The following is a 26,696-nucleotide window of genomic DNA, read 5'->3' as shown; positions in this document are numbered from 1 at the left end:
CAGCAGAAAAGGAACACACCCACACACCACCCCCTCCCACACCAAGACGACACCTATCGAACAAGCAAGGCCACAACCACACAAACCCCTACAACAACACCACGCCCCCCCACTGAGGGGACACAGGGAATAGAAGGAGGGGGGAGACAGGCCCTGCATGCAGCACCAGTGCAGCCTCCGTTACCACCCCAGCAGCCCCCATGCACACGCAGCATGTCCGGCCGCTCTAGGAGAAGTCCTACCAGATAGACACCCCTGACCACCTAGACTGTGACACCGTCACCACCATATTGCGCCACAGACACAAGAAAAGCGAGCACTATACAAATGTACAGTGCCAACCCGGCACAAGTGATGGTGTTGCCTGTGCCCCACACCCATGCCAAAGGCACCCACCAGCACACAGTGGCATGTCACAACCGTCCTTCATGCGGCCACATATACAAGTGACGTTACACGTCCCCAAGCACACAAGGGTCCACCAATCCCCAACATGGACCACCCATGAGATACACAACAGTAAAGCTGGACCTAATGCAAATGGAGGCATGCCAAATGACAATGGTGCCCCTGACAGCACCCATAGGTCGTATGTGGACCAGCTTGGCATGCACGTTGCGGACAGCAACTGCAAACAATACCACTCCCCCTACGTGCAGATGGAATGCAACGCTACCAAGAACCGCACACATGGGTGGGCCCGACACCAAACAACTACACATGACTCAAAGGGCCAGCTGATCACCACGCCACCGCGCAACATGGCCCAACATGCAGGACGACCTGTCTGGCTGGCTGTTGAGTCGTCTGACTGTGTCATGCAAGTGCACTGGTGCCACGGGGTGGGTGCCCACATGAACCAACTGCGTTGAAACGATGAAGCCATTGTACGGTGTTCACCCCGACAACAAACCTGCCACAGAACCAGTGCAACGGCACATGTGAACAGATTCCCACTTTGCCAGAACAAGGCACCCACATCACACTACATCTCCACCAACTGACAAGGGCTAAGCACACTACACCAGCACCACCCATTGGCGGACACCACAACCGTAAGCGCATATCGGAGGACACACTGCACATGCACAATGTGGCATCCCCCAGCCTTGCACCACATTGGAGACCCATCCCTGGGAGTGGAATTCACGGAGGGCAGCAGGGGTACGATAACACGTCACCGGCATGGCACCCCCATAGGAGTGTTGGGAATCACCATAGAATGGATCAGAGCAGGATGAATACCATGCTCCACAGACTACAGCCATCACACCAAAATAAGAATGAACACAGTACACATCACCACAATGATCCGACGCCAGGACAGCAGCATGCTGTCATGCCCGCGCCGCTGGCGCACGCATTTGCAACCATCATGGACTACTTGGTACTCATTTATCCTCCTAATACTCCTTGAACAACTCCTTTTCACGCCTTGGTCTTTTATTTCCATTTGCTCAACTTTGGTTCCTTCTTATTTTATTCAATTAACTACATTTACCATAATGCACCTGGCTTCAGTCCTCAAATCCTGGCTATTCTCATTCCTCGTTATTGGGACCACAATCCCCAGAAGCCCTAGCGGCCAGTGCTACTTCCACCTGCTCAGGACCAGAGAGGGAGGAGGAAGATTGTCTTCAGGTGTGCTGCTACAGGTGCTGTCAATTAGCCTGCCTCAGAACAGGGCAGGGCTGTATATAAGCAGTTGCCTGAGCACAGTGTCTTGCTTCTTGAGTTCTCCCCGCTCCTGTTTGCCTTGACCCTTTACTTTGTATGCTGTTCCTGTTGCTGCTTTATCCTGTTTTGTTCCAGTGCCCGTTCCAGGCTCCCTGCCTTGAAGCCGATCATGCTCCGCTGCCTTCTACCTACAGCCCTTGTCCTCTGGGCTTCCTGCCTAGTGGCCCTTTCTTTTGGGCTCTCTGTCTGTCGCCTACTACTATTCTCTCTCTGTCCTGTTCTTCTGGACTCCCTGCCTTTCAGCCTACTACAGTCCTCCGCAGTCCAATACAGTTTGCCTGCACCTAGTGCCACTCTTGACTGCAGACCTGCTTCCTACTTTGCAGCCTTCTGTTTTCCTGACTGCTGCTCCTTGTTCTCTTCCTTGAGTCCGCTGTACTCCACCTTAGGTTATCTATTTCAGTCTAACTGCCTTTCCTTCATTTCCTTCTGCTAGATTGCTCATTGACTTCCTTTTCGCTGGATATATCTGTTCTTGTCTTCTCATGTGTCTTATGTAATCCCTTTGTACAGAGCTTGCCTGTTGGTTTCCGGCAGGCAACCTCTGCCCCTTCCCTTGTCCCGTTTTCAGTGTTACAGACACCCACTGCTGTTGTTCCCAGCCATGAGCATACAGCATGGGCCTCTGTCATAGCAATCAGTGCAGAAGGCTGGATTTTCCTATGATTCGTGGAACACTCTTTCCCATTTCGGCATACACCCCAAGAGGGAATCCAGTTTGTTTGTACCTTTGTATCTTTTGCCCCTTTTGGCTCACAGCTACTGTTTCCTACTCTTCTTTCTTGTTGAACTTCCTGCTGTGTGTGCTTATCTGCTACCTCACCTCAGCACAGCCACCCAAACCCTACCTGGGTACCCTGTGCCACTCTTGACAGAGTGCCATTCCTGACACATGCAACAAAGGAACATGTACCTCAAGATGTCCACACCATCGTTCACGGACCATCATGTAGAGACAACACCCCACTGCATTACATTTCATCGTACACATATTTGTGTCCCTGACCGTGCCCAATACATCCATGGACATGTCCAGATGGCCATCATAGAAACCCTGCCATTACATCCGAGTACTGTCCTACACCATGACAGTCCACACACCAACCTCATTTGGCAACACATGCAGCTGTTGTTGGCTGTCCCTTGACAGCAAGCCACATGACCCCTGTCATGAACCCCCTGAACAGGGCCATGGGGCAACCAGACTATGGCCATACACGTGCATGCTTGTAGATGAAGCAGTCACCAGGCTTGCGTGATGCACATATGTGCCGGCGAACCAGGACTGGTGGCTGACCCCTCCAATGATATTTGTTGTCAAATGTGCCCATGCCATATGTGCAGATGGACAAAAAGTGCATCCCTACGTGTGCCGCTATCACCCCTGACATGGTACTGCTACAACCACAGGACGATGCGGTGAAGGCGGAGGGTGAAGTGCCAACAAAGGTCCATTGAGGCTGTGCACTTGAGGGCCATGTAATGCTCTGTACTTACAGTGGACAAGGTCTCCAGGACACAAGTCAGTAGAGGGTGTCATGACATGGGCACACAGGGCAACAGATTTGTGCATACTTGTACACCATGTACTGGCAGTAGTCAATGAACAAATGTGCAATGATGAATGTCCACAACGGTTGAACTTTGCAACACCAATTGTGTATTGTGATTAAAAAAAGGAAAACAAAATAGTGCTTCCATCAGCAACTGTCCATGCCCCCTCCCCCCTCCCCCCAACTCCAGAACAAACCATCACCCACCTCTCCCCTCCCCCCCAACTCCAGAACAAACCATAACCCACCTCCCCCCTCCCCCCCAACTCCAGAACAAACCATCACCAACCTCCCCCCACCCCCCAAATCAAGTGCAGTCGTCCCATGTAGGGTGTGGGGCCCACATGTGGCAGGATTGGCGAATGGCTAATGTCTCTTGCCCCCCTTGTCTGGGGGAGGCAAATCCCGGTGACGCAAGGAACGCCGAGTGCGTCTCTCCGGGCTGCGTTGCGTGGCCTCACTTGTCGCGGATGTGCCCTCCTCGGTATTGTTTTGGCCTGCCTCAAGGGCATTTGCAATGCGATTCAGGACATGGCATAGCCGGGTAGTGTTGTCCGTCAGGGAGTCGCACAATCTGGTGGTGCATTCAGTGAGGGACTGCCGCATTTGATTTAGTTCCTCATGTAGTTCAGCCCGGGCCTGGCGATTGTCCTCAATATAGTTATCAATGAGATGGCTCAACTGGCGCACTTGGTGCTGGTCATGGGAAGGGGGACCATCTGAGGATCCACTGGCACCAGCATGCCCTGCAGGGGGTGGTATGGGTGGACTTGGGGGAACGACGTCATACCCCTGCGGGTCAAGTTCAACACTGTGCACAGGTGATTGTGCATCCCCGGAGTCACTGCATGACGCAAGGGTCACGGGGCATGGCTCCGGCATGTGCATGCTGTCCTGGTCGTCCTCCAACATGGGCCCCTGGATGGGTGGCGGGCTGGGCTCCCACTCATCCGGTGCGGTAGCAGCAGCCTCCCCTGAGACGCTCGACTGTGCTGAGCTAGGGGTTTGCACAGTTTCTGCCGCCGATGCTGGGTGGGTTGCTGGTCTGCCAGCTTCAAGTGGCCTTTCCGTAGGCTGGGGGGTGGTTTTTTTGGCTGCTGGCTTCGGCCTGGCCCTGCCAGTACCCGCAGAGGTGCTTGGGCGGCTTCCTTGGGGCTCTGTGCTGTCATGGTCTGTGCCTGTGGGGGTAGGAGAGAGGGACAACATTAGTGTATGTGCAATGTCCTGTTTGCATACATGGTTGCATGGACATTTCGGTCATTTACAGTTTGTTCTGTTTGGGGGGTAGCTATAACACGGGCGAGTACCGGTCTGAGTACCACTTACCCGCACTACCCGCTGTTCCCGTTTCTGCTCTTTGAGGACTTTTGAAGTTGGACTGCTTTTCTACCAAGAGTGAATCTCTGTTTGTTTCAGCTTCTCCACTGCCAGTTCCGCCTAGTCCAGGCTGGGCTCAACAACCCCGCCCCTATCACGGCGATTGGCCGTGCGAGGAGTCACTCACCTCTACAAATTGTTCGCGCACGCGCACAGTGCGTGCGCACACGGGCGAGTACCGGTCTGAGTACCGCTTACCCGCACTACCCGCTGTTCCTGTTTCTGCTCTTTGAGGACTTTTGAAGTTGGACTGCTTTTCTACCAAGGTGATGAATCGACTTTATCAAGCCGAACTTTATTGACTCACAAACACTATCCAAGTGAAAGTGACAGCGTGTTTTCTGTTTGTTTTCAGAGTGAATCTCTGTTTGTTTCGGCTTCTCCACTGCCAGTTCCGCCTAGTCCAGGCTGGGCTCAACAACTCCGCCCCTATCACGGCGATTGGCCGTGCGAGGAGTCACTCACCTCTACAAATTGTTCGCGCACAGCGCGCGCGCACACGGGCGAGTACCGGTCTGAGTACCGCTTACCCGCTTTGCCGCTTTTACGGTGGAGGTGGCCCTTTTCATTAACTTTATAGAAAAGTAAGTGCCCTTCAAGATCAGCTTCTTTTCTTCCTTTTACTGCTGCCCAGTGTTGCCCAGTGGTCTAAGATCCATCTCGTGGCCCTTGATTCAGCACAGGCCTGTGTGCCTGTGAGTGTGTGAGTCATGTCAAAGCGTAGACAGGTTTATTCTTTAAAATCTGACATGCCTCCCATGATAATTACTAGCTACAGCCCCAATGACAACCCGAACACTGCACCCAAAAATTTGCTCTCTCATAAATCCATTATGTTGACTCCATGTCCTCGACCCACGAAAGACCCGGGCATACTATTATTTAAACCAACCTCCTTATCCACACCGAAACCAAATGTTCAGTTGAAATCACAGGCTTTTCAGCCACATAAATCAAACACTAGCTCTGGCCTACCAATACAACGACCATTCAATAGGCCCATTGCGGGACTAATGGCACTTGGTGAACTATCTGATAACACCATGTTAAATTCACTTTGCCAACAACTCCCGCAATTGGTTGTAAGTTCTTCTGACTCTTCTATGTCAACTGACTACACCGCTGATTCCCCAGACAATCAAGAGGTTTCTCTTTATGCAAGCCAGTGCGAGTCTCCAATACCGATTCGCATTTCTCATAACTCACTACATAATTCATACTCTGACCCCCCCCATCCCCAGACCACTCCATATCCGCTATTTCTTATGTACACCCAACCCTGCGGCGCCCTGCAATACAATCAAAGTGTGAGTCAGCTAAAATTCATCCACAACTGTTACAAACCACCCTGGCAGCAATTAACACAACCTTATTATCCATGTTTAAACTCTTTGAAGTTCTGGATGCTAAAATAACGAAACAAGAATCAAAGTTGGATGAATTATTAGTATGGACTCAAAAAGTTAACCTGGCTCCTCATGCTTTTCTCCCTGTAGGCCCAGGCATACCGTGCATCGATTTAACCAATAAAACGATTGCATCAAGGTCACCTCTACCGTGCATTCCAACTCATTCTGTATTGCCTGCTGTCCCTCACATTATTACAACAAGCCCTCCAAAACAGTCTCTTGCTCGCATGACCCCAACAAATAACTCATGGGTCAGTGTGCAAGAATCAACTGAGAACGATCCTGTGACGGCCCCTGTGATGGACTTTATTCCCACCCTCATGTCTGTACCAAATATTACGCATAGCACAGTCCCTGGCTCGGATCCAAAAATTAAGAAGATCAGAGCTACCACTAAACAACAACCACACAAAAAAAGGAAAACCAAAAATATGCCTATTCCACGCGTGACTAAAGCATCACTAAATGCTTTTTTCAAGAAAATTACCATTCCAAGTGCTGATGCTCTACCTGTCCCAAAAAGCATTTCAGCTGCCCCAACTAGCCTGCCATTGCATCCCAATGACCAAGCTCCCTCTGCTATCATCGAAGCCTATGAACCACTGGATCCTTTGGTCAACGCTTTTAGTGCTGACTCAAATATCAAACATCATGACCTAGTGATAACTGAGCAGCCAATTCCCCACATGGTTAACGTGCCACCTGTGACCAAACCCACTGAATCCGAATGTCAAAGATCCCTGATTTTGAAGGAAATGCGAAAGGCGTTGGATGCCTATATGGACGAGTGTAACCATGGGCAACCCCAACAACTAACGAAGTTAACCACTGATATTTCATCAAAATCAGTATCTTGGTCCTCCCCGGTGGCCCAACAGGCAAAATCATCAAATTCTGCAACTCACGGTGATGCGCACGTTCTCACACGCCCTTCGTGCCTGACTCCACTGATTTCAAAATACACCCCGGAACGACATATACATACACGCCATGATAACGGCTTGAAGCCTAACAAAAATACCCTTTCCCGGCACTCAATTCCTAAGGCCTCTACCTGTCATACATTGATTCTGCAATGCCGTGAAGGTGACTATCCAACCTACAATCTAAACAGACAAAGCGTACTTAATATCTTCAGTGATGTCCGAGAATTAGAAGACTTGACTTCCCAGGACATAGCCCAAGTGGAATATTTGAATGACGATACCACAGCTATTGTGAGGCTTTGGATTCCTTCGGGCATTGTTTTGAATACGATTTGGTTAGCCAAGAGGACCCTTTTTAATATGGGATTCTTATTGGCGCAAGACCCAGCCCGTTTAAAGGAATGTGTTGAGGCCCCTCCACACCATCTATCACAAATATATTACAGTTCCGGTGATGACCTCCAATCCCCTAATAATTAACCACCAATTGCACCTCAGTTTCATGTCATTAAAATAGCCTCTTGGAACACCCGAGGCTACACTCATTTGCACACTTCTGTACAATCTTTGACGGACTATGCTATAATTGCACTTCAGGAGACCTGGTATTTGGTCCCCCCTACTTGGGACAACTTTGATGTTATTTTGTTACCAGCAAAGATGGGACTACGTGGTCGCCCTTCATCGGGTTTAATGGTTGCAGTTAATAAGAAACTTGGCTTCAAAATTGAGGCGTGGTAAAATGTTAATATCTTTTTGCAACTAGTAAGGATCACCCACAGTGACCACACCATAGCCCTTATTAACATCTATCGCAATCCGGCAGGTCTATCTGACATAGCCTTCTTTGCGGGGTTAACGGTCCTGTTATATGAAATTTCGGCAACTCCTGGTATCACTGATACCCTGATCATGGGTGACTTAAATATGGACTGTTTATCCCCTGGTAACCAAAACAAGACAAGGGCCTTATCCACCTGGTCCCATCTTATGTATGAGCGCAACATGCGAGTAATCAATGGCTCAGTGGAACGTGATATCCCCCCGAAACCCACATGGCAGCGTGGCAAGAGTCAAAGTATCATTGATTACATGTACATTGACCAATCTATGTATAGTAGTGTTATCTCATTTGAAATAATTGCACAAGCTGCAAGTGATCACCATCTTCTTTCATTACATCTTAACTGGTCAGGTACCCCCTCATCAAACAATGGATGACCCAACACCTAACGGTTAATAATGCAAAAAACCGCCTAAAATGGTCTGAGAGAACCCTTACACAGTTCTCAAATGCATTGTTTGCAGTTGATAACTCATATGACTTAATTGAGTATACCGATCTTCTTGAACCATACCGGAATACAATTGTACTAAACCCAAAGATAAAAAAACACAAACATCTTTACGACCCTGTAATCAAAGCACGCAGGGCCGAATATCGCAAGGAAAAGAGACTCATCCTTAAGTTAAATAATACCGATACTCACAGGGCATTAAGATCTATTAAATGTAAATATTCGAATTGGATTCGTGGACGTCGAGCATGGATGTTTCAACAAGACAGCGAAGCCATGCTGCGTTCAATCGAGTCCAAGAATTCGGCTGAAATATGGCGCCTCCTCAATTCGAATTCTAACCTATCACAGGCACATGCTCAAACTGGTGCGGTTACCGAAGCTGCTTGGATCGCACATTTTTCAGACTTATATTGTGATCCGCTCTTCCATCATAACGCATATAAGCCCCAATCCAAAACTCAGTGGAACCTTACCTGCTCTCCGGCCTTACTTGAAGAGCTGATCACAAAGTTGAGCTCTTCACGTGCCGCTGGGCCTGACGGCCTACACAATGCCATCCTGAAAGAAAACCCGAGGCTATGGGCAAAAAATCTCCATGCCATTTTTTCCGAAATTATGAAACGCCGTATTTTACCAACTTCGTGGCTATGCTCTGTCATAGTCCCGATTTATAAGAAGGGTGATCATGCTGATCCTTGTAATTATCGCCCTATTGCCCTTCTGGATGTCCCGGGCAAACTTTTTGCTAAACTAGTTCTAAATGAATTCAATCTTTGGACAGACCTCGCTGCCAAGCGAGATCGGCAACAAACGGGATTTGTCGCAGGTATGGGTACCTGTATAAACCTGTTAACTTTAAATGCAATAAAAGCCCACAGTCAGTCTCACAAACAATCCATTTATTTCGCATTCATTGATCTACATGCTGCCTTTGACTCTGTCTCACGTGCCCTGCTTATGATGAAACTAACAAGAGACAACTGCCCCCCAGATCTTCACGATATTATCCACGCATTTCATGCAGCCACTTCGATTCGTGTAAGGCTCACTTTAGATGGCTTGTTGTCTGCCCCGATTAAGACAGACCGGGGCCTAAAGCAAGGGTGTTTATTAGCTGCAGCAATTTTTAATTATTTCATCCATGATCTAACTCCAATTTTTCTACAGATTGCCTCTGATGCTCCAGTCCTTAAAGGACAAAAAGTTACTAATTTAAACTATGCGGATGACATAGTCCTCATCTCAAAAACGCTGCAGGGCTTACAGAACCTCATCGATGCATTTAACGTGTACCTAATTGAGAACCAATTGATAATCAACATTAAAAAAACCCAGATTGTAGTTTATAAGGCAAATCGGCTACATAAATTTAAACCCAAATGGTCATTTAATTATACTCCACTGGAAGTTGTGCAATCATATACTTACCTGGGTTGTGAATTTAGTGGCTCGCTCAAACCGCACCATCAAATTGACCGCATGGAGGCAAAATTGACTTCAGCAATTTCGCAATCTAAAATCATCTTACATAAATTTGGAAAATTTACAATTCAACCAGTAATAACTTACTGGTCCATGAAAGCAATCCCTTCTATTCTGTATGGGGCTGAAACCCTATTGAATTTCAATCACGTGCATCTGGAGAGATTTGAGGGAAAGTTTTGGAGGGCTGTGCTCAACCTCCCCCATTGTGTTCCAAGTGCTTGGTTGCGATATGAAGTAGGCCTTGTCTCCATACATGCGGTCTATACTTGGCGATGTTGTATGTTATTTCGTAAATGTCTTATGGCAAACCAAAAAATGAATATGTTATCTGTAATAGGTGTCTACATGCTAACAACCGACAAGAACTTTGTAAAATTGTGGATTAATCTTTGTTTGGAAGCCTTAGCATCTGCTAACATTTCAATTTACAAGTTAATAGCTAATCCTGTGGGTTCCAAAACAGCATTTTATAATCTAGATTGGTCAAATACCATCGATAAATGCCAAAAGTATCGCCAACCATGTAAGTTTCGCTTCTGGCCCAAACCAATGAAATGCCCTGAATCTTATCTTTTAAAATTCCCTTCTGCTAAATTAAGAGCAGGCTTCTTGAGAGCACGATTCGATTTATGGCCCACTTACCAGGTTCAGGCAAGGCGAAATCTGCGATCACGAGCCCTACAAGCATGTCGATTCTGTATGCAAGATAATACAATAGAATCCTTGGAACATTTAGTCTGTTACTGTCCTAAATTGAATGCCCTAAGGTTAATACATTTCTTGAAAGTACTGCCTTGCATAGAAACTGTCGACCAAGAAATGAGATGGACCTTCTTATTGTGCTCTAATACTTACCTTTTGCAGATTGCACTAACCAACTTTTTATTATCCTTAAGCTTAGATAAAAGTTAAACGAGATGTAATCTAAGTCTCAAGCAGCTTGAAAACTAAAAGTTAAGGAAAAGAGGAAATCCCTCCTTTTCTCTCTTAATCTTATTTTCTATAATGTTAGGGAATTATTTATCTCTGAAGTGTATCTATTTTACTTTAATTCTATTATGTATTAGTTAAATGTTTGTATATTTGTTAGATGAAGGGCAACAACACTTGTGCTGCTTGAGTCTGTACATTCTATCATGAAATTCTTCTAAAACTGATGTTATTTCTATGACTATAACAAAAATCAATCAAAATATTATGTTTGTGTATTGAAAAGTTGTTTCAACAGAAAAAAATAAAAAAAATAGCAGATGTGCATGGTGATGACATATACACATGTCTGGGAGTGATTCATTGTGCCCTGTTCATGTACATTTTGGCTGCTACTATGCCTACCACGCTGGACAATGTGCATGATGGCCTGTGCAAGTCAATGCACTATGGTAGATGTGCGTTATGTACTCGCACTTGGCCCAGCGTTAGGCGGCACTTGCCTCAGCATTTGTTGGATGGGAGGAGGGCAACACGAGAGGGTGCCTTTGATGGCCCCTGGGTCAGTTTACATCATGCAATGGACATTGGCAGTGTACACTGTCGACACTCACCTCCTTCTCCAGAAGTCGTTCCCCTGCACTCCATGGTCCCCACACCCTCAATGGATTCCGTGCCAATGAGCTCCGCACAGGTCTCCTCCCAGGGCTCGAGTTGTACTGCGGCGCTTGGCCCACCTCCCGTCTACAGGGCCTGACTGCGGTTGCTGGATAGGAGGCCCCGCACCCGCACCCGTAATTTCCGGTTCCTTTTTTTTTCAGTTACCGTAATTTACGGTCAACGTAAATTACGGTCTACGTAATTTACGGTCACCGTTATACTTGCTTACAGGGCGGTGTTGTACTTTACGTGTCTCTGCATGCCGGTAGCGGTTTTTCGGGGGGTTTTGCGGCAGGTCGCGCGTGTCCGAGAGCTCGGAATGGGTTGTAATTTTCGTCCTACAACCAGCACGGTGTCGGACTTTAGGCAATGCCGGAAAATTCCGATACTTACCGACATGACTCGCAATGAGGCCCAATGTGCTTAAATGGTGTACCAACTGCACCCCAAACACACCCACTACAGTCAGCTGCAAGACACATCACACAGTCTGACACGTTTCTAAAACATATATTGACTTACTGTTTTTTTTCCCCTTCACTAACAGCACTTTCCCACACTTGACTAAAATGCAACATTTCTCTTCAAAATAGCATGTGAAATCTTTTTCTTTAAATCCCACACGATGTACTAATTACACCCAACATGTGCAAAGGTACCGGGAAATTTGACATTTCCCAATATATATATTGCCTCCTCCCCATACAAATACATGTTAATCTTCTTTTATCACTCTGCTCTTTCCCATCTCCAAAATGGAGTATCTTGGAACCGCAGGTTTGCAGAGAGTCGGGGAAGTACAAATAGGAAATGTACTTTATTACATAGATCTCGGGTAGAAGGTTACATGGGAGAACAGGCTTAGGCATCCTTCTAGATCAGGTTCCCTTCTCCAAGTTCCACCCATGATATTCCCTGCAATCCCCAGCACTCCAAAACAGCTGACACACAGCACAGGCCACACAAACCAGATCCCACAAATATAAATTAGAGAAATAATTTCGGCGTTATATAAATATTTATGCTAATAATTCAGACTGCTTTTTAAAAAACGAATATAGGTACAATAAACAAACTAGCTCCATGCATAATCTGGTTCAAATTGTACTCGTTTTCAAATCTATAAAAAGGGTCGTGTCGGGGGTGCGTCTTCCACAATATGGGCGGGGCATCAAGCTCGGGTTTTGCTTCAAAGGTGGCAACCATAATAAGCAGAGGGATTCGAACTTTCTAGAACATTGGGCCTCGTTCCACGCACGGTCCTATCACTTCTGATGGATAACATATATCAGCAAGAAGAGGAAAGAAGCTCGAGCACGCACGGGCAGCCTAATAGCGATTTTATGTGGTCTATAAAGACAATGTCACGTCACGTGTGGGCCCTTTCGGACCCGTTTAAATTACCCACGAAGTTCACCGTTAGCTCATGGGTGGATACACTTTTCTTTTGAATGTACTACCCACTGTACAAGCACAAAGCTATGACATTTTGGGCGAGTGCAGCCACAATATATTTTCTTTTAACATTTTAAATTAAAACTGACAAAGTCGTCAACAGTGTTACTACAATTAGAGAGCATAATTTTGAACCCAGAAGAAAACTCGTTATTTTAACTGTGTAAAGCGCTAAATAAACTCAATACACATAAAATGTACTGACTAGACAAGGCAACAGTGGGGTCTCTGCATGGTGTTGCTCGGTGACTTGCTTATGCCCCATGGATGAGTGAATATGTAAAGGCCGACGGAACAGGAACCAGACGGCTCCTCTCCCACCAGGGCACTTAGCTGTTTTAATGCGCGGCTGACCGAAGCCTTATGCCTACCTGGGTGGTCGGCCTCTGCCATGGTCCCTCCGAGCACGTAATTCCTCGCCCGTAGTCGTTGCTTCTTTCTGGCCAAAGTCGCCTCGCTTTCAGCAGAGACGGTCACAGCAGCTTATTGTAAAACGAAACTGAAAGTGAAAATGTTTAAACAGAGCCAACCCCGCCCTGCTCAAGAGCACCGAGGCTCCCAGCCGAGAATTCCAGTCTCTCTGCACTTTGCAAATGGTAATTTGACGTGTATTTTTCGTGCGCACTAATTATGTTTGAAAATAAGTTGCAAAATACTTTTGTTTGGGCCTCGGCATAGCATATCTTTTCAATAGATCACTATCCATTATAGTCAATACGCGACACTGCGAAAATCCCTATAAAACACAATGACAGTAAAACGTATTATTAACAATTGCTTTTCCAGCGAGGCCAGGGCCAGGTAAGGAGTCTCCTGACCCCCACCTCCCCCAAAAAAAGCAATATCACTTTGTAAAGGTGCTTAAAAGCACCATAGCGCACTCGGCGCTTGGTCCCTCTCCCCCTTCCCACCTCTTCCTGGTTTCCCTCTGCCCGCCTCCCAACACTCTCACTCCATCTCTCCATGACCTGGCGCCCCCCTACCTTTCCTCCCTCCTATCATTTTACTCCCCTGCCCGCTCTCTCCGCTCAGCAAACCTCTACCTCCTCACTGTACCCCCAGCCCCATGTGCCTCCTCACGCTTCCGCTCCTTCCAACTCTTGGCTCCGCTACACTGGAACTCCCTCCCGCTCTCCATCCGCTCCACCCCTACCTACTCATCCTTCCCCAACTCCCTGAAAGCCCATCTTCTTCACTCCCCCCTGACTTTCCTTCCCCTCTGACCTTAAATTGGTAACAAATACTACTTAAGGGCAATGAGGACACCAGATCACTCCCCCCTCCCTTCCCCCCCTCCCTCGCCCTTCCCCTACCTCAAATCCTACACTGTAACTCCCTTCACCTACCCCCTCCTCTACCCTGCCTCCACCCTCTCCCCCCATTGTAAATAGTTCTACTTATTGTTCTAATGACCTGTTCATGTTTGTAAATATGCTTCTCTCACTTTTTGTACCAGTTGTTATATTGTAAAGCGCTTTGGCTTAAAGCGCTATATAAATTCAATAAACATAAACACATTCAGTTTTCACCCAACCTGGAACATAAAAATGAAAAACCTAGTCATTTCCCCTGCAGCTACATGTGCCTCACAGCTCTAATCCTCCAGGAAACTCAGGCCGCCAGTGAAATGTAGGCAAAACTAAATGTCAAAGCCACTTGTATAACGTATGTTAATTTAGAAATGATGAGTGAGGCTGTTGACACGCTGTGCTGGAATGGAGAATATTTAATGATTCATGTGACATGGGGGGAGGAAGGGGCGGGGCTAATACATTGCCTTAGGCTGCACACTGTCCCAACTGTTTACCACCCAGATACATTTTAAAAAGGTAATGATTGTGCAAACAAGGATGGAAAAAGAAAGCACTTTAGTAATGTGGCTTAAACTCTTGTAAGAAAATGAAAACAATATTAGATTAAAACTGTCAACAGCCGATACACTCCTACTTACCCGCTACAAAAAAGTTGTGAGGAATTGCCATCTTGCAAAGGTGAGAAAGCCCTGGCTTTTTTATTTTTATTAATTAATAAAATGTTGCGGGTAATCAGCTGATCAGATCCGCTTTCATTAGTTCCATGGCAAAAGCATAGTGTGTATCTGTGACCTGCTGCATCAGTCTCCTGAGCTGCAGCGCCTGCTCAATCAGTGGCACGGGCAGGTTTCCCAGCTGGCTGCTGCAGTGACAGCCAAGTTATGCACCCCAATACTAAAAATATGATGATCATGAGTAGCCCATGATCGGGGCAGGGTAAACTGTAAATATAAGCTATGCCCAAATTCAGGAATACTGTATGGCTCTACTCATGATCATGGCAGCCACATCCAATTTGATATCACAAGTGTGTCCGCTCAGCTGTGGTGGAAGGTAATGTCTATTCTGGTCTGACAGTCTGACCCTGCCAACTGACATGACCGGGAACTGAATGGCCAGGTATTTTCATTGATCTCTTTGTGAGGGTAAGTAAAGCTCTCTGCCAGAGACAGCAATTCTACAGGAAGCTGTCTTTGGCCCAGGCATCAAAGGAGCACACCCATTCAAAGAGAGTAGCATCACACCAGGGTGCTGCATTTCTAAAGGCTTTTGATCCCAGTGAGAAGGGAAGTGGCAAGGTTAGTGTAGACAGAGAAGCTCTGTACAGTGGAGGAAGACTTCCACCATGTTGTTTTGTTCTACCTCTCTCTCTCCCTCCTTCCTGTCCCCCCTTCTTCCTCTAGAGCAAGGCAATTTGGGTGTGATGTCAGAAGGGCAAAGTCCACTTCTTACAAGCGCAGGGATTGTACCCCTAAATCAGACTAGCTTTAGTCAATCACCTACAAGCTTTTGCCTTTAAAAGAAGGCGTCTCCCACCACTTTTTCAGATAATCTTTTGGACTCCAACCCTGGAAGAAGATTTCATTGGACATCTGTTGGGAGAGTTTACTTTCCAGAGCCCTCCACCTGTGAGATGAAGACTGAGCGTCCAATGCAGAGGTGAGCTCTGTTTCCTTCCCATCACCAGGGCAAATTGGGGTGAACCTGCTGCTGGAACTGTTAGGGAGAATTCTCATAAATGGCTGATTTCCCATAACTAATGAGTCCCTCAGCAGCTTTGCTGGATTTCTAGGATTCATTATTTTCACCTGGTAAGAGTGTGAGCCTTTTTTCCCACTCTTACATGTGTTTTGCTGTGTATGTTTTCACTTTTTGTGTGATCTTGAGCACTGGAGCCTCACCTACTCCATGCCTCATATTTTTCATGTGTGTTACACAGCACCTTCAGTGCAGTGACACAGGGTTGTCTTTCAGACTTCCCACTGACTCCATTTTCTGGGGCTGACTACTGTCCCCCAGAAAAGGTAAAGTTGCCATTAACTTTATTATTAGTCACTTTAAACCACAGACCCAGTACACCCCATCTTACATGGAGTATTGGAAAGGGTTCATTCTTATCCCTTTTTGTCTGTGTCTCTTGGAGCCTTGTTTTCGCTCCCTTTACATCAAGACTTGACTGGTGGCAGTGGTAACTACCCTAACTTTTCTACCGCGGTTATCTTATATAACCATGGTATTGTTTCAGGCTATTATATTAGCCTCGAACATAAACCCGCTCGACCAAATACATTTTATTTTGGCTCCGGCTGGATTTATTCGCCATTTCTTTTTGTTAAAGTCTTTCTTGTGTTTTTCTCTGCGCGCCAAACCGGGGTTGATTCCTTTGTTTGCCGTCTTTTCACAGGCTTCTGCACAGAAGACCTCCTAAAGGCGCCTGAAAGTTTAGGTAGGCAATATGTGAGGGAGGGATCTTTGGACCCCTGCCATGGGTTCCCTTGGTAACCCAAGTCGCACTCCTGTTTGATTGGCTGAGGGGACTGTCCTTGCCAGGACAGCCACCCTGCTGTGTGATTGACAGCCAGGCTGTATGAATGGGGAAAACTGCATAAAAAGCAGGTCTCTGGGACTGGAAAGGCAGAGTCGCCAATGGAACGAAAGAACCAATGAGGAGCTGATGGAAGAGGACCCCTACAACGACTGAACCGCCCGGTGAAGCCCTGCTGCAGGTCTGAATCTTCAAAATCCGACGACAGAGAAGATCCTCCAGGAAACTTCTTCCCTTGAGCTGGTGGGACCAACCAGTTCACCCAAACTGCAAGCCATGACCCATCCTCTGGTTGAATTCGCTGTACAAAGCTACAGTGGGCCAGATAGCCAGGAAGGTCGGACCCTGCTTGGGTTTTAAGGAGTGCACCTTTTATTTGTTGCTTTGCTCTGCTGCTGGTTTCTTCCCTGGGTAGTGCAGGACCCTCCAGTCTTCCTACTTCTTGTCAGTCCGACAGTCGCTTCAGGAACCGTGAGCCTGCAGGAACTACCAGGAACGTCCGCCTCAGCTACAGCTTCCTCTCCGTTTTAAAGTACTGTGCAAATCCGGTTGCTCGTTTCGTTCAGCCGCGGTGAAAGTGTTTGAAATCTTTCTCCAATCCGAGGGCTTGTCCTTCTCTTCTCTTTGAACTAACCTTTCTATCAACCAACCTCGTCCGGAATCCGTGCCACGAACTTTACAGCAAACTACCCTGAGCTGTATGATCTTGAGCAAAAGACTTTTGACCCATTGACTTTGGCCCTAAGCCTTTTCTGCCTGATTCTATCTCTGTAGTTCCTCTTGTTTAATTGCCCTGAGTACTTACCTGTTGGTTTGATTTAATTTCTATTAAGTTTGTCTTTCGCTCCCTTTTAAATTGCTGAGTGCCATTTTGCTCCCACTTCATTTTGTGAGCTTAACTTGTCTGGAATTTAAGGGAAGTGGTGTGGTGTATTAAGAGTGTGATTTTTAGACGGCTTATAATAGTGTAATGTTATACAACTGAAGAGTAAAATAAATGTATATTCCTTTACTTGAAAACCTTGAGTAAGTGTTTGCCTGAATCATAGTAATTGCTGTCCTTTGTGTAACTATCTTGTACTGCTCACTTACTCTTGAGATAAGTCTGGCTGCTCACCCATCGCTACCACTTTAACTGTGTACCAGGCTTGTACCAAAGGTGAATTTGTACTGTCACTTATAGTCTTAATTGTGTGTGGTGTTTCCCAAAGGGTACTACATATAATTCTTCCTAACAGGAACAAGCCCTGCCTCTCTGCTAGCCACACTCCTGTCTGGACCTCAACTTGGTGAAGGACCCTTGAAGGTGAACACAAGTCTCCCTTACTGGGAGCCAAAGAAAAAGGACTGAACTTGTCCCCGAGACCCCTGAGCTGGACACACATCATCCAGAGAAGCGAAACAGCTCAGATCCCTCTGCTTCCTCACTTCAAACCGTCCAAACTGTCATCGACTCGGGTTCACTGCATTTTGAACCAGCAGGATCCTCCGGAGCTGCCTTTGGCACTCACCAAGTATTTCAAACGACTCGTTTGACCCAGTTTGCCGCTGTCCTGCATTCGCTGAGCAAGTTGTTGCCTTAGCTCAAACAACAAGCGCCATTGTTGTATCTGCTGCCACCGAATCTCTGCTCATTCCGCCAGTATCTTTGCTACTGAACATCATCACCAATCAAACTGACCCTCATGGATTTTTCAGCCCCGACCATCAGACGCTGCATTTAAAAGCTTGAACCAAACCTTCACATCTAGTTGCCAGCGTTTTCTTTGTCTACTCGACCATTGAACCAACCCTGGTAAACTTCACGATCTGCATCGCCTCGAGCGCTTCATCAAACTCATCTAGCTGACCAGCATATCCAGTCACCAGCTTCTTCGAACAGACCATTGAACCAACTCTGGTGGCCCTCATGATCTTCTCGTCTCCCCGCATCACCTTCAAAGCACATCAAACTCTGTTGACCCCTGCTCGACACTGCTTCCCATTTAGGACACCGCGACCTGCACTTGAACTAACTTGAACCGCACGTACACCACTGAATAGCATGGTTTGCTGTAGTCGTACCGCCAAGAAGGTACTGTTGAATCATTACTGCCCCCTTCATCCATTTTGGGCCTTAAAGACTGGTTAGTGCACCTGGGCACCTTTTTACCAAGGCATTTCATATTACAAAGAACATTGTGGTTGTTGAAACTAGCCTTTTCACCACTGTATTCTTGCTCCTAGGGTTGCAGTCTCTCTATTCTTGCATATCCTCTGTCCTTTCCACATGGGTGGTTTTTTGTACAGCTTTTCTGTTTAGTTTTCTTGCAGCTGGTCTGTTAATTAAAGTACATATATTTGCTTAGAACCTTGATTGGACATTCGCTTTATTTTGAACTGGGATGCTTTGCTGTTTGGGTCACTACTGAATCACATTTAGACCCCTCTTAGGAGTATAGCCTTCCCTCTGCCCACAAAAGGCGAAGGAGATATATCTCTTAACTGCGCCTGTTTTACATTCATGAGTGTGTTGGTTTCTGGTTTTTAGAAGTGCGAGGACTGAGTGAGCGCTTTAACCTTACTCATCCTTGTACTCCTGCAGCGCAGAACTCGTCACACAAGTGGAGTAACTCTGTGAATACATTACCAGACACAACACTAACAATCATGGCTGCTTTCTCTATCCAGAGCTGGGAGGGTGCTCGAAAAGGAAACCTATGTTTTCAAAATCTCATTTGCAAAAGATTTGCTTTTTTCATAATTCCCTGACTCATTGAGACTTTGCACAGTGCAGCCACCAGCCGATCAGGACAAACACTTCACTCCTCTTTAATCTCTTTAATAAAGATGGGTGGGAGGCCCAGTGGGGGTGGGTGAGGGGCCATGGGCGCACAGCAATCATTTCTTTTATGCGTCACCCCTCCCTTTGTTTTGTAGTTGTACCACCACTAACACCCCTGCAGGGCAGCTTTAGACTGATGCAGCTATTCAACAGCATCTGTATGGTGGGGGGCTGAAAGAGAGATCAATCATCTCTCCTCCAAGCCTTTCCCACCAAACAGAAGCACAAGCATCACACCTACAGCCTGAAACACCATGCACGCTTGAATGCTGGATATGGCTAGTGAGGGGCTCATGTGAGCCCCGGGAAGGCACAGACACAAAAGAATTTGTTTGAGACTGCCAGGGCTCCCACCCTGCTGGCCGCGGCCTATTTAAAGCGATGGCATCAGCCTACATTTCGGGTAATGTCATGGATTCTGCACCCATGCTAACTGATTTGTAATCAGTAATAAATAATTATTTAATTCAGTATATAACAAGATCTCATATGTTAGTACAGCTGCTTCACAAATGAGGAAACCTGTGTCACAGTTGTTCAAAGTTGCTGAAAGATGTACTTATTACGGATATAAGTGTGCTTCAGCGATAAATGAACCACTGGTGCAGTAGGGTGTGCACAGGAATCTGATCACTTGGCTCCATGCTAAAAATTCTGTATGCCTGCCCCACCAGAGCTGCCATTATTGATTCCTGCATCACCATGCGTGCAACACAGCGATCTAGAGAAGCGCATGCCAGGACCAAGTCCTTTGCAAGTTCACATGGATATGTTGTCAAGGAGTTCCCCCCTTCTCACCTGAGTCCGGTCTTTGCTGGATTTCTTGGTCGATGCCTTCTTGCGGACGGATCGGGTCTTGAATAAGGCTGCACGAGTCTCTTCCGACTCCAGCGTGCGTTCAAAGTTCCGGGATGGATACAACGATCCAGGAATCCGGGAAAGTAAGAGGGTGCACTACACAGCACACAAGTCCAGGAAGTAAGAAGGAAAGGAGAGGGACTAGGAATGGAGTTTAGAAGGGACAGAATCAGGGAAAACAATACCGCGAGCTACGGAGCACACATCTGGTCGCTACTTCGCAATAGCATTGAGACGTGCTGAGCCGCGGGGGGCGTGGTCTATTAATAGAACATGCTACGTCCAAAGTGTGGAGCGAGTAAGGTGTTTCACGCTGGACGGCCATGTTGGGAGTACCAGGGAGTGTAAGCCCCGCTGAGACAAGGACCAGGAAGTCCAAAAGGGGAGCGTTCTGTAGGTCATGATAGCATGCCTCCTCTGAAGACCCGTTCCTCCAGGTTTGCCCGGGTGTATGAGGTGAAACTTTCTGAGCAGTCGAGGGGTCTTGAGATTAGAAAGTGGTTCCCAGGTTCTTTCACTAGGAGGATATCCCTTCCATTCAACCAAGTATTGAAGCTGACCCCGTTTATAACTGGAGTCGCATATTCTGGACACTTCATATTCCAGTTGGTTGTCGACCAGTAGAGGAGTGGGTCTGCAGGATTTCTGGGCGGATTGGATGTAGGGTTTTAATAAGGACATGTGGAAAACTGGGTGAATTTTCTTCCAGGAGTCTCTAAGTTTGAGCCGGTATGAGACTGGATTTATAATTTCTTTGATGGGAAATGGACCATTGTACCGAGGGACCAATTTGTTTGGCCGTAGATGTCGGGGTAGTAATTTCAAGGACAACCAGACTTGATCACCAATTGCATAAGAAGGCCCTGGTCTTCTTTTGGAATCCGCATACCTCTTAGTCTGTGTTCTGGCCTTCTCTAAGTTTTCTTTGGCCTCCTGGTGTACCTTGATGAGGGTTTCGATCCAGGAGTCGACAGTAGGTACCGGCGTGGGATGAGGCAGAACAGAGGGTAGAACCGATGGATGGAAACCTTGGCTACAATAAAAGGGACTGGTTTTAAGTGCTGAATGATCGGAATTGTTGTAGGCGAATTCAGCCACGGGTATCAGGAGCGACCAGTCATCCTGAACCTTGGTGGCGAAACATTGAAGATACTGTTCCAGGGTCTGATTAGCATGTTCTGTGGCCCTGTTGGTTTGGGGATGATAACCTGATGAGAGGGTGCGTTGGATTCCCAAAATGCGACAAAGATGTCTCCAGAATTGTGAGACGCATTGAGGTCCTCGATCAGAAATGATCTTGGAAGGAAGTCCATGCAGACGGAATATGTGTTCCAGAAAGATTCCAGCAAGTTCGGACGAGGATGGTAACTTACACAGGGGTGTAAAATGAGCCATATGAGTGAGCAAGTCAATGGTAACCATGATGGTCGTGTATCCTCGGGAAGGTGGTAATTCCACAATGAAGTCTGTAGCAAATGATTCCCATGGCCTTGTTTGCAGTGTAGGTTGCAGTAGAAGACCCGCCGGTCTCTTGTTATCATGTTTATTTTGACTACAGATAGCACAAACATGGACGTACTGCTGTACGTCGGTCTTCATTCCAGGCCACCAAAACTGTCTTTATATGAGGTGGAGGGTGTTGGTTATGCCACGATGTCCGGAGTGAAGGGTATCATGACAGAGGTTTATTATTCTTTGTTGTAATTTCTGTGTGGGAATGACGAGTGCACTGTCCTTAAATAAATATCCTTCCTTGACTCTTAGATTCCATTGATTCTTCCTTGAAATATCCTTCCACAGATCAGAGGATTGGGTTTGCACTCGAATTTCTTCCAGGAGATTGACTGCTTGAGCTACAAAGATCGTGTGGGGAAACATCTTAGGGTAGGCCCTATCTTCAGTAGTTACATAGTCAGGACGTCGAGATAAGGCATCAGCAATCAGGTTTTGTGATCAGGGAACATGAGCAATGTGGAACTGGTACTGGGCAAAGAAGTAGGCCCAACGAGCCTGACGACTGTTCCTACACTCCAATGACTGTAGAATTTGAAGATTCCGATGGTCCGTGCGGACCTTAACTGGATGTCTAGCACCCAGAAGTAGATGTCGCTATTCAGTGAAGGCTTGGCGGATGGCTAACAGTTCCTTTTCCAGAACGGAGTAGTGTGTCTCACTGGGAGTCAGGGTTTGTGAAAGGTAAGCAATGGGGTGTTCCAGTTTATCCTCAAATTCCTGCTTCAAAACCGCTCCTATGGCGTAGTTAGAGGCATCTGTTTACACTAGGAATGGTCGATTTATGTCGGGTTGGGCTAAGATGGGGGCTTGCGTAAACTCTGCCTTTAAACGTTGGAATGCCTTATCTTGCGGTGTAGACCAGATAAAGGGGGTGTCTTTCTTCAAGAGAGCAACGATCGGCTGAACGATCTCGGAAAAGGGGGATATGAACTGCCGGTAGAAATTGCCAAGCCCCAGGAAGGATTGAATTTCTTTCACAGACATGGGAGCGGGCCATGCCAGTATGGCCTTTACCTTTGAAGGGTCCATACCAATTCCTTCTGGGCTAAGGATGAATCCTAGGTAGTGAACAGAAGTAATGTGAAACAAGCATTTTTCGGGTTTGGCAACAAGTTTGTGTTCACGGAGTTGTTGCAATACTGCCTTTACGTGTTCTTCATGCTTTAGAAGGTCCTTGGAAAAGATCAATATGTCATCCAGATAGACAATGACGAAGAGGAATAACATGTCTGAGAACACCCTATCCATGAAACGTTGAAAAACTGCGGGGGCATTAGCTAGTCCAAAGGGCATGACTAGATATTCATAGTGACCAAAGGGTGTTCTAAAGGCTGTTTTCCATTCGTCTCCTTCGCGGACACGGATCAAATGGTAGGCACCCAGGAGATCCAACTTTGTGAATATTTCGGCCCCTCTCACAGCTTCCAGGGTATCCGAGATCAAGGGCAATGGGTACCGGTCTTTGAGGGTGCATTGATTCAAGCCACGATAGTCGAGGCAAGGTCTGAGTTCCTTGGTGTCCTTCTTGGGAACAAAGAACAACAAAGCACCCGCTGGAGATTTAGAAGGTCTTATGGTGCCATTTTCGAGGTTGGTATCCAGGTATTCTCGGAGGGCCTTCTTTTCAGGTTCGGAAAGGATGAACATTCTGCCAAAGGGAATCACTGCTGAGGGATCTGTATCTATGGCGCAGTCTTCAGGTCTGTGAGGGGGTAAGGCCTGGACTATGGCAGTTGAAAATACATCAGCATATCCTTGATAGGCCTCAGGGACTTGTATGATATTGGAAACCATGAGCGGTGTTTGCTGGTCTCTTGGTGATTCTTTAGGGGGTGTCAAGGAGGGATCCAGGAATACAGGAATAGGCAGTGAGACATACAAAACTCTGAGTCTAGGAATAGTGATCCTGCTGTCCAGTTGATATACAGATTGTGCTTCTGTAACCTGGGCATACCCAAAACCACGGGGTAATGAGCTGACTTAATGATGTCGAATCTGATCCGCTCTTGATGATGGTTTATGGAAAGCTGGATCTCTTTAGTCTGCAAGCTTATGGGCCCTGAAGTGAGGGGTCTTCCGTCGATTGCTTCCACTGGCTGCATGGTGCTTCGTGGCTCGTATGGAATATGATGACTAACAACCCAATCTTGATCAATGAAAATTCCCATAGCTCCACAGTCTACCAAGGCCAAGATGGAATAGGTCTTATTCTTGGAGGGCGATAGGAAGGCCTGCAGTATCACCAAATTGTTTTGTCCAGGAGAGTTCAAGGATGGAATTGATGTGGAGCAAACATCTCTCTCCCGAAGCTCTGCTCCATCTAGGATCGGGAGCTGGCATTTCCCGAACGCCGAGGAGGAGCTAGAGGACACTCCCTAACCAAGTGTTTATCTGAGGCACAATACATGCACAACCCCGTATGGATCCTTCTCATCCTTTCTTGCGGGGATATAGGTCCACGGAAGGCTCCTATCTGCATGGGTTCTGGTTCAGTGACTGAGCCTGGGTTTGTGTCCGTCTTGGTGGTACTCTCAAAGGACACTTTCGGAGGATTTCCTCTGGATTTCTTCTTCTCTGCCTTCCTTTCCTGGATTCGAAAGTCTATTTGCATGGCAAGGCCCATTAGTGCCTGGAATGAGTTTGGGCGAGCCACTCGGGCCAACTCATCCTTAATCTCCTCATTCAGTCCTCTCCTGAAAAGGGTAAAACTCGCCTCAGGGGACCAATCAGCTTCCTTGGCTAATTGCTTGAATCGTGTTACAAAGGTGAACATATCCTGGGATCCCTGCTGGAAGTCTAACAGGCGTTCCTGGGCACTATAGACCTGCTCTGGGCGATCAAACATGGTTTTAAGGGCCTGTATGAACCCATCATAGTCATCTAGGAGGGCATCGCCGGAATTAACGAGGGGCGTCCTGAAAGGTGAGAAATTATGAAACCCACTTTAGCTCTGGGAGTCGAAAAGTAGTAGGGCTGAAAGGTAAAGTGGACCAAACATGAATCCAGGAATCCACGAAGGGTTTTTGCCGACCCATCGTATTTGTCAACTATGCCGCCCAGCAACACACTTTCTTTTGTGGCAGAATCACGGGATACAACCAATTGCTTAAGAGCAGCGTTTTCCGCTTTGAGATTCTGTACCTCGTTGATAGTTCTTGCATGCCACGCATCAGGTCCTGAACGGCCGCTTCCATGTCCATATCGAGTTCGGTCGGGTGGCGTCTCAAACTGTCAAGGAGTTCCCCCCTTCTCACCTGAGTCCGGTCTTTGCTGGATTTCTTGGTCGATGCCTTCTTGCGGACAGATCGGGTCTTGAATAAGGCTGCACGAGTCTCTTCCAACTCCAGCGTGCGTTCAAAGTTCCAGGATGCAATTATCCAGGAATCCGGGAAAGTAAGAGGGTGCACTACACAGCACACGAGTCCAGGAAGTAAGAAGGAAAGGAGAGGGACTAGGAATGGAGTTTAGAAGGGACAGAATCAGGGAAAACAATACCGCGAGCTACGGAGCACACGTCTGGTCGCTACTTCGCAATAGCATTGAGACGCGTGGAGCCGCGGGGGGCGTGGTCTATTAATAGAACACGCTACGTCCAACGTGTGGAGCGAGTAAGGTGTTTCACGCTGGACGGCCATGTTGGGAGTACCAGGGAGTGTAAGCCCCGCTGAGACAAGGACCAGGAAGTCCAAAAGGGGCGTGTTCTGTAGGTCATGACATATGTTTCACATACATGGCAACATTTTGTATCACCTGGGCAGATTTTGTCTTGGAAGGAATATAAAATGTTCCCGTTGGATTGAATTAGGATTATTTTTGGAGGTAGAAAGTAAAAAATAACAATATATTTTTTAGAAAATCGTGAGTCTCCTGCCGAAGGGTTGGCATGTATAGTTTCAGAGACCACACTTTCAACATCAAGCCAAACCTCATATTGGTCCTAGCACTATCCATTACCCTTTAATGTTCCTGGTTCCACCCCAGAGGATCCTTCCTGAGCTTCTCCGATCTAGGATGACATGCCTGCACCTCATCTTGTTGACGTGGTCGGCCTTGGATGGTGGGGAGGGCAAAATCATGGTTGCTTCCTTGCTACAATGCTACCATTTCCATGTTCCACACCCTCTCATCTTCCATGACTACATGGTTTGTTCCTACCCACATCACTCTCCAACTGGGACCGTATTTAGATAACTTCCCACAAATCTTGCCGTTCTTCTTTGCTTTGACCCGTTTCCCTATTTTGAAAATCAGGCACACCACTGTTTTCTTTTCATCATAACAATGTTTCTGAGATTGTGTGTATTCTTCACTCTCCATAAGATATCTTAAACTATATTGATTGACTTTTCTAATATCTAGTTGCCATAGTGGAATCAAAATGGAGTATGCCCTTCTCCTCATCAGCTGAAATGGGGCGACACTCGTAATGGAGCTAGGTGCAATTTATGAGCTACCACAGCATCCATGGATGTTTCATGGGGATCTTTGTTGGAGGTGTTAGCAAGCTGTAGGCTGCCCTTTATAAACGCATTAACCCTTTCTAATTGGCTGCTGGCTTGGGGGTGGTACACAGCTGCTTTATACTGAGTTAGGAATCAAATACACATAGACCTAGCAACCAAATACATCATTTTATAGAGTATGTACTACAAAGCTATCTCATGCTATAGGAAGGGTCTCAGGTTTGGAATGGGAAGGAGTTGGATATCACATCTCAGGCTATAGTTAGGATCTCAGGTTTGGTATTAGAAGCATTGAGATATCACATCTCATGTTATATGAAGGATCTCAGGTTTGGTATTAGAAGC

The 26,696-nt window shown here is 46.9% G+C and overlaps 1 protein-coding gene across 1 annotated transcript in view; it reads right to left on the bottom strand.

Moving 5' to 3' along the window:
* Nucleotides 1–13,359, bottom strand: part of LOC138521214 (protein mono-ADP-ribosyltransferase PARP12-like) — a 693,870-nt gene extending 680,511 nt beyond the window's left edge. Inside the window, exon 1 of the mRNA XM_069633866.1 lies at nt 13,205–13,359. Within this exon, the coding sequence (XP_069489967.1) occupies nt 13,205–13,226 (22 nt within the window). The 5' untranslated portion in view covers nt 13,227–13,359. The remainder of the gene's footprint in view (nt 1–13,204) is intronic.
* Between the last annotated feature and the right edge of the window lie 13,337 nt (nt 13,360–26,696).

This window comes from Ambystoma mexicanum, chromosome 13 (genome assembly GCF_040938575.1).
Source record: "Ambystoma mexicanum isolate Mex_15411 chromosome 13, UKY_AmexF1_1, whole genome shotgun sequence".
Taxonomy (NCBI): domain Eukaryota; kingdom Metazoa; phylum Chordata; class Amphibia; order Caudata; family Ambystomatidae; genus Ambystoma; species Ambystoma mexicanum.
This window is presented reverse-complemented; position numbering and strand designations above follow the sequence as displayed.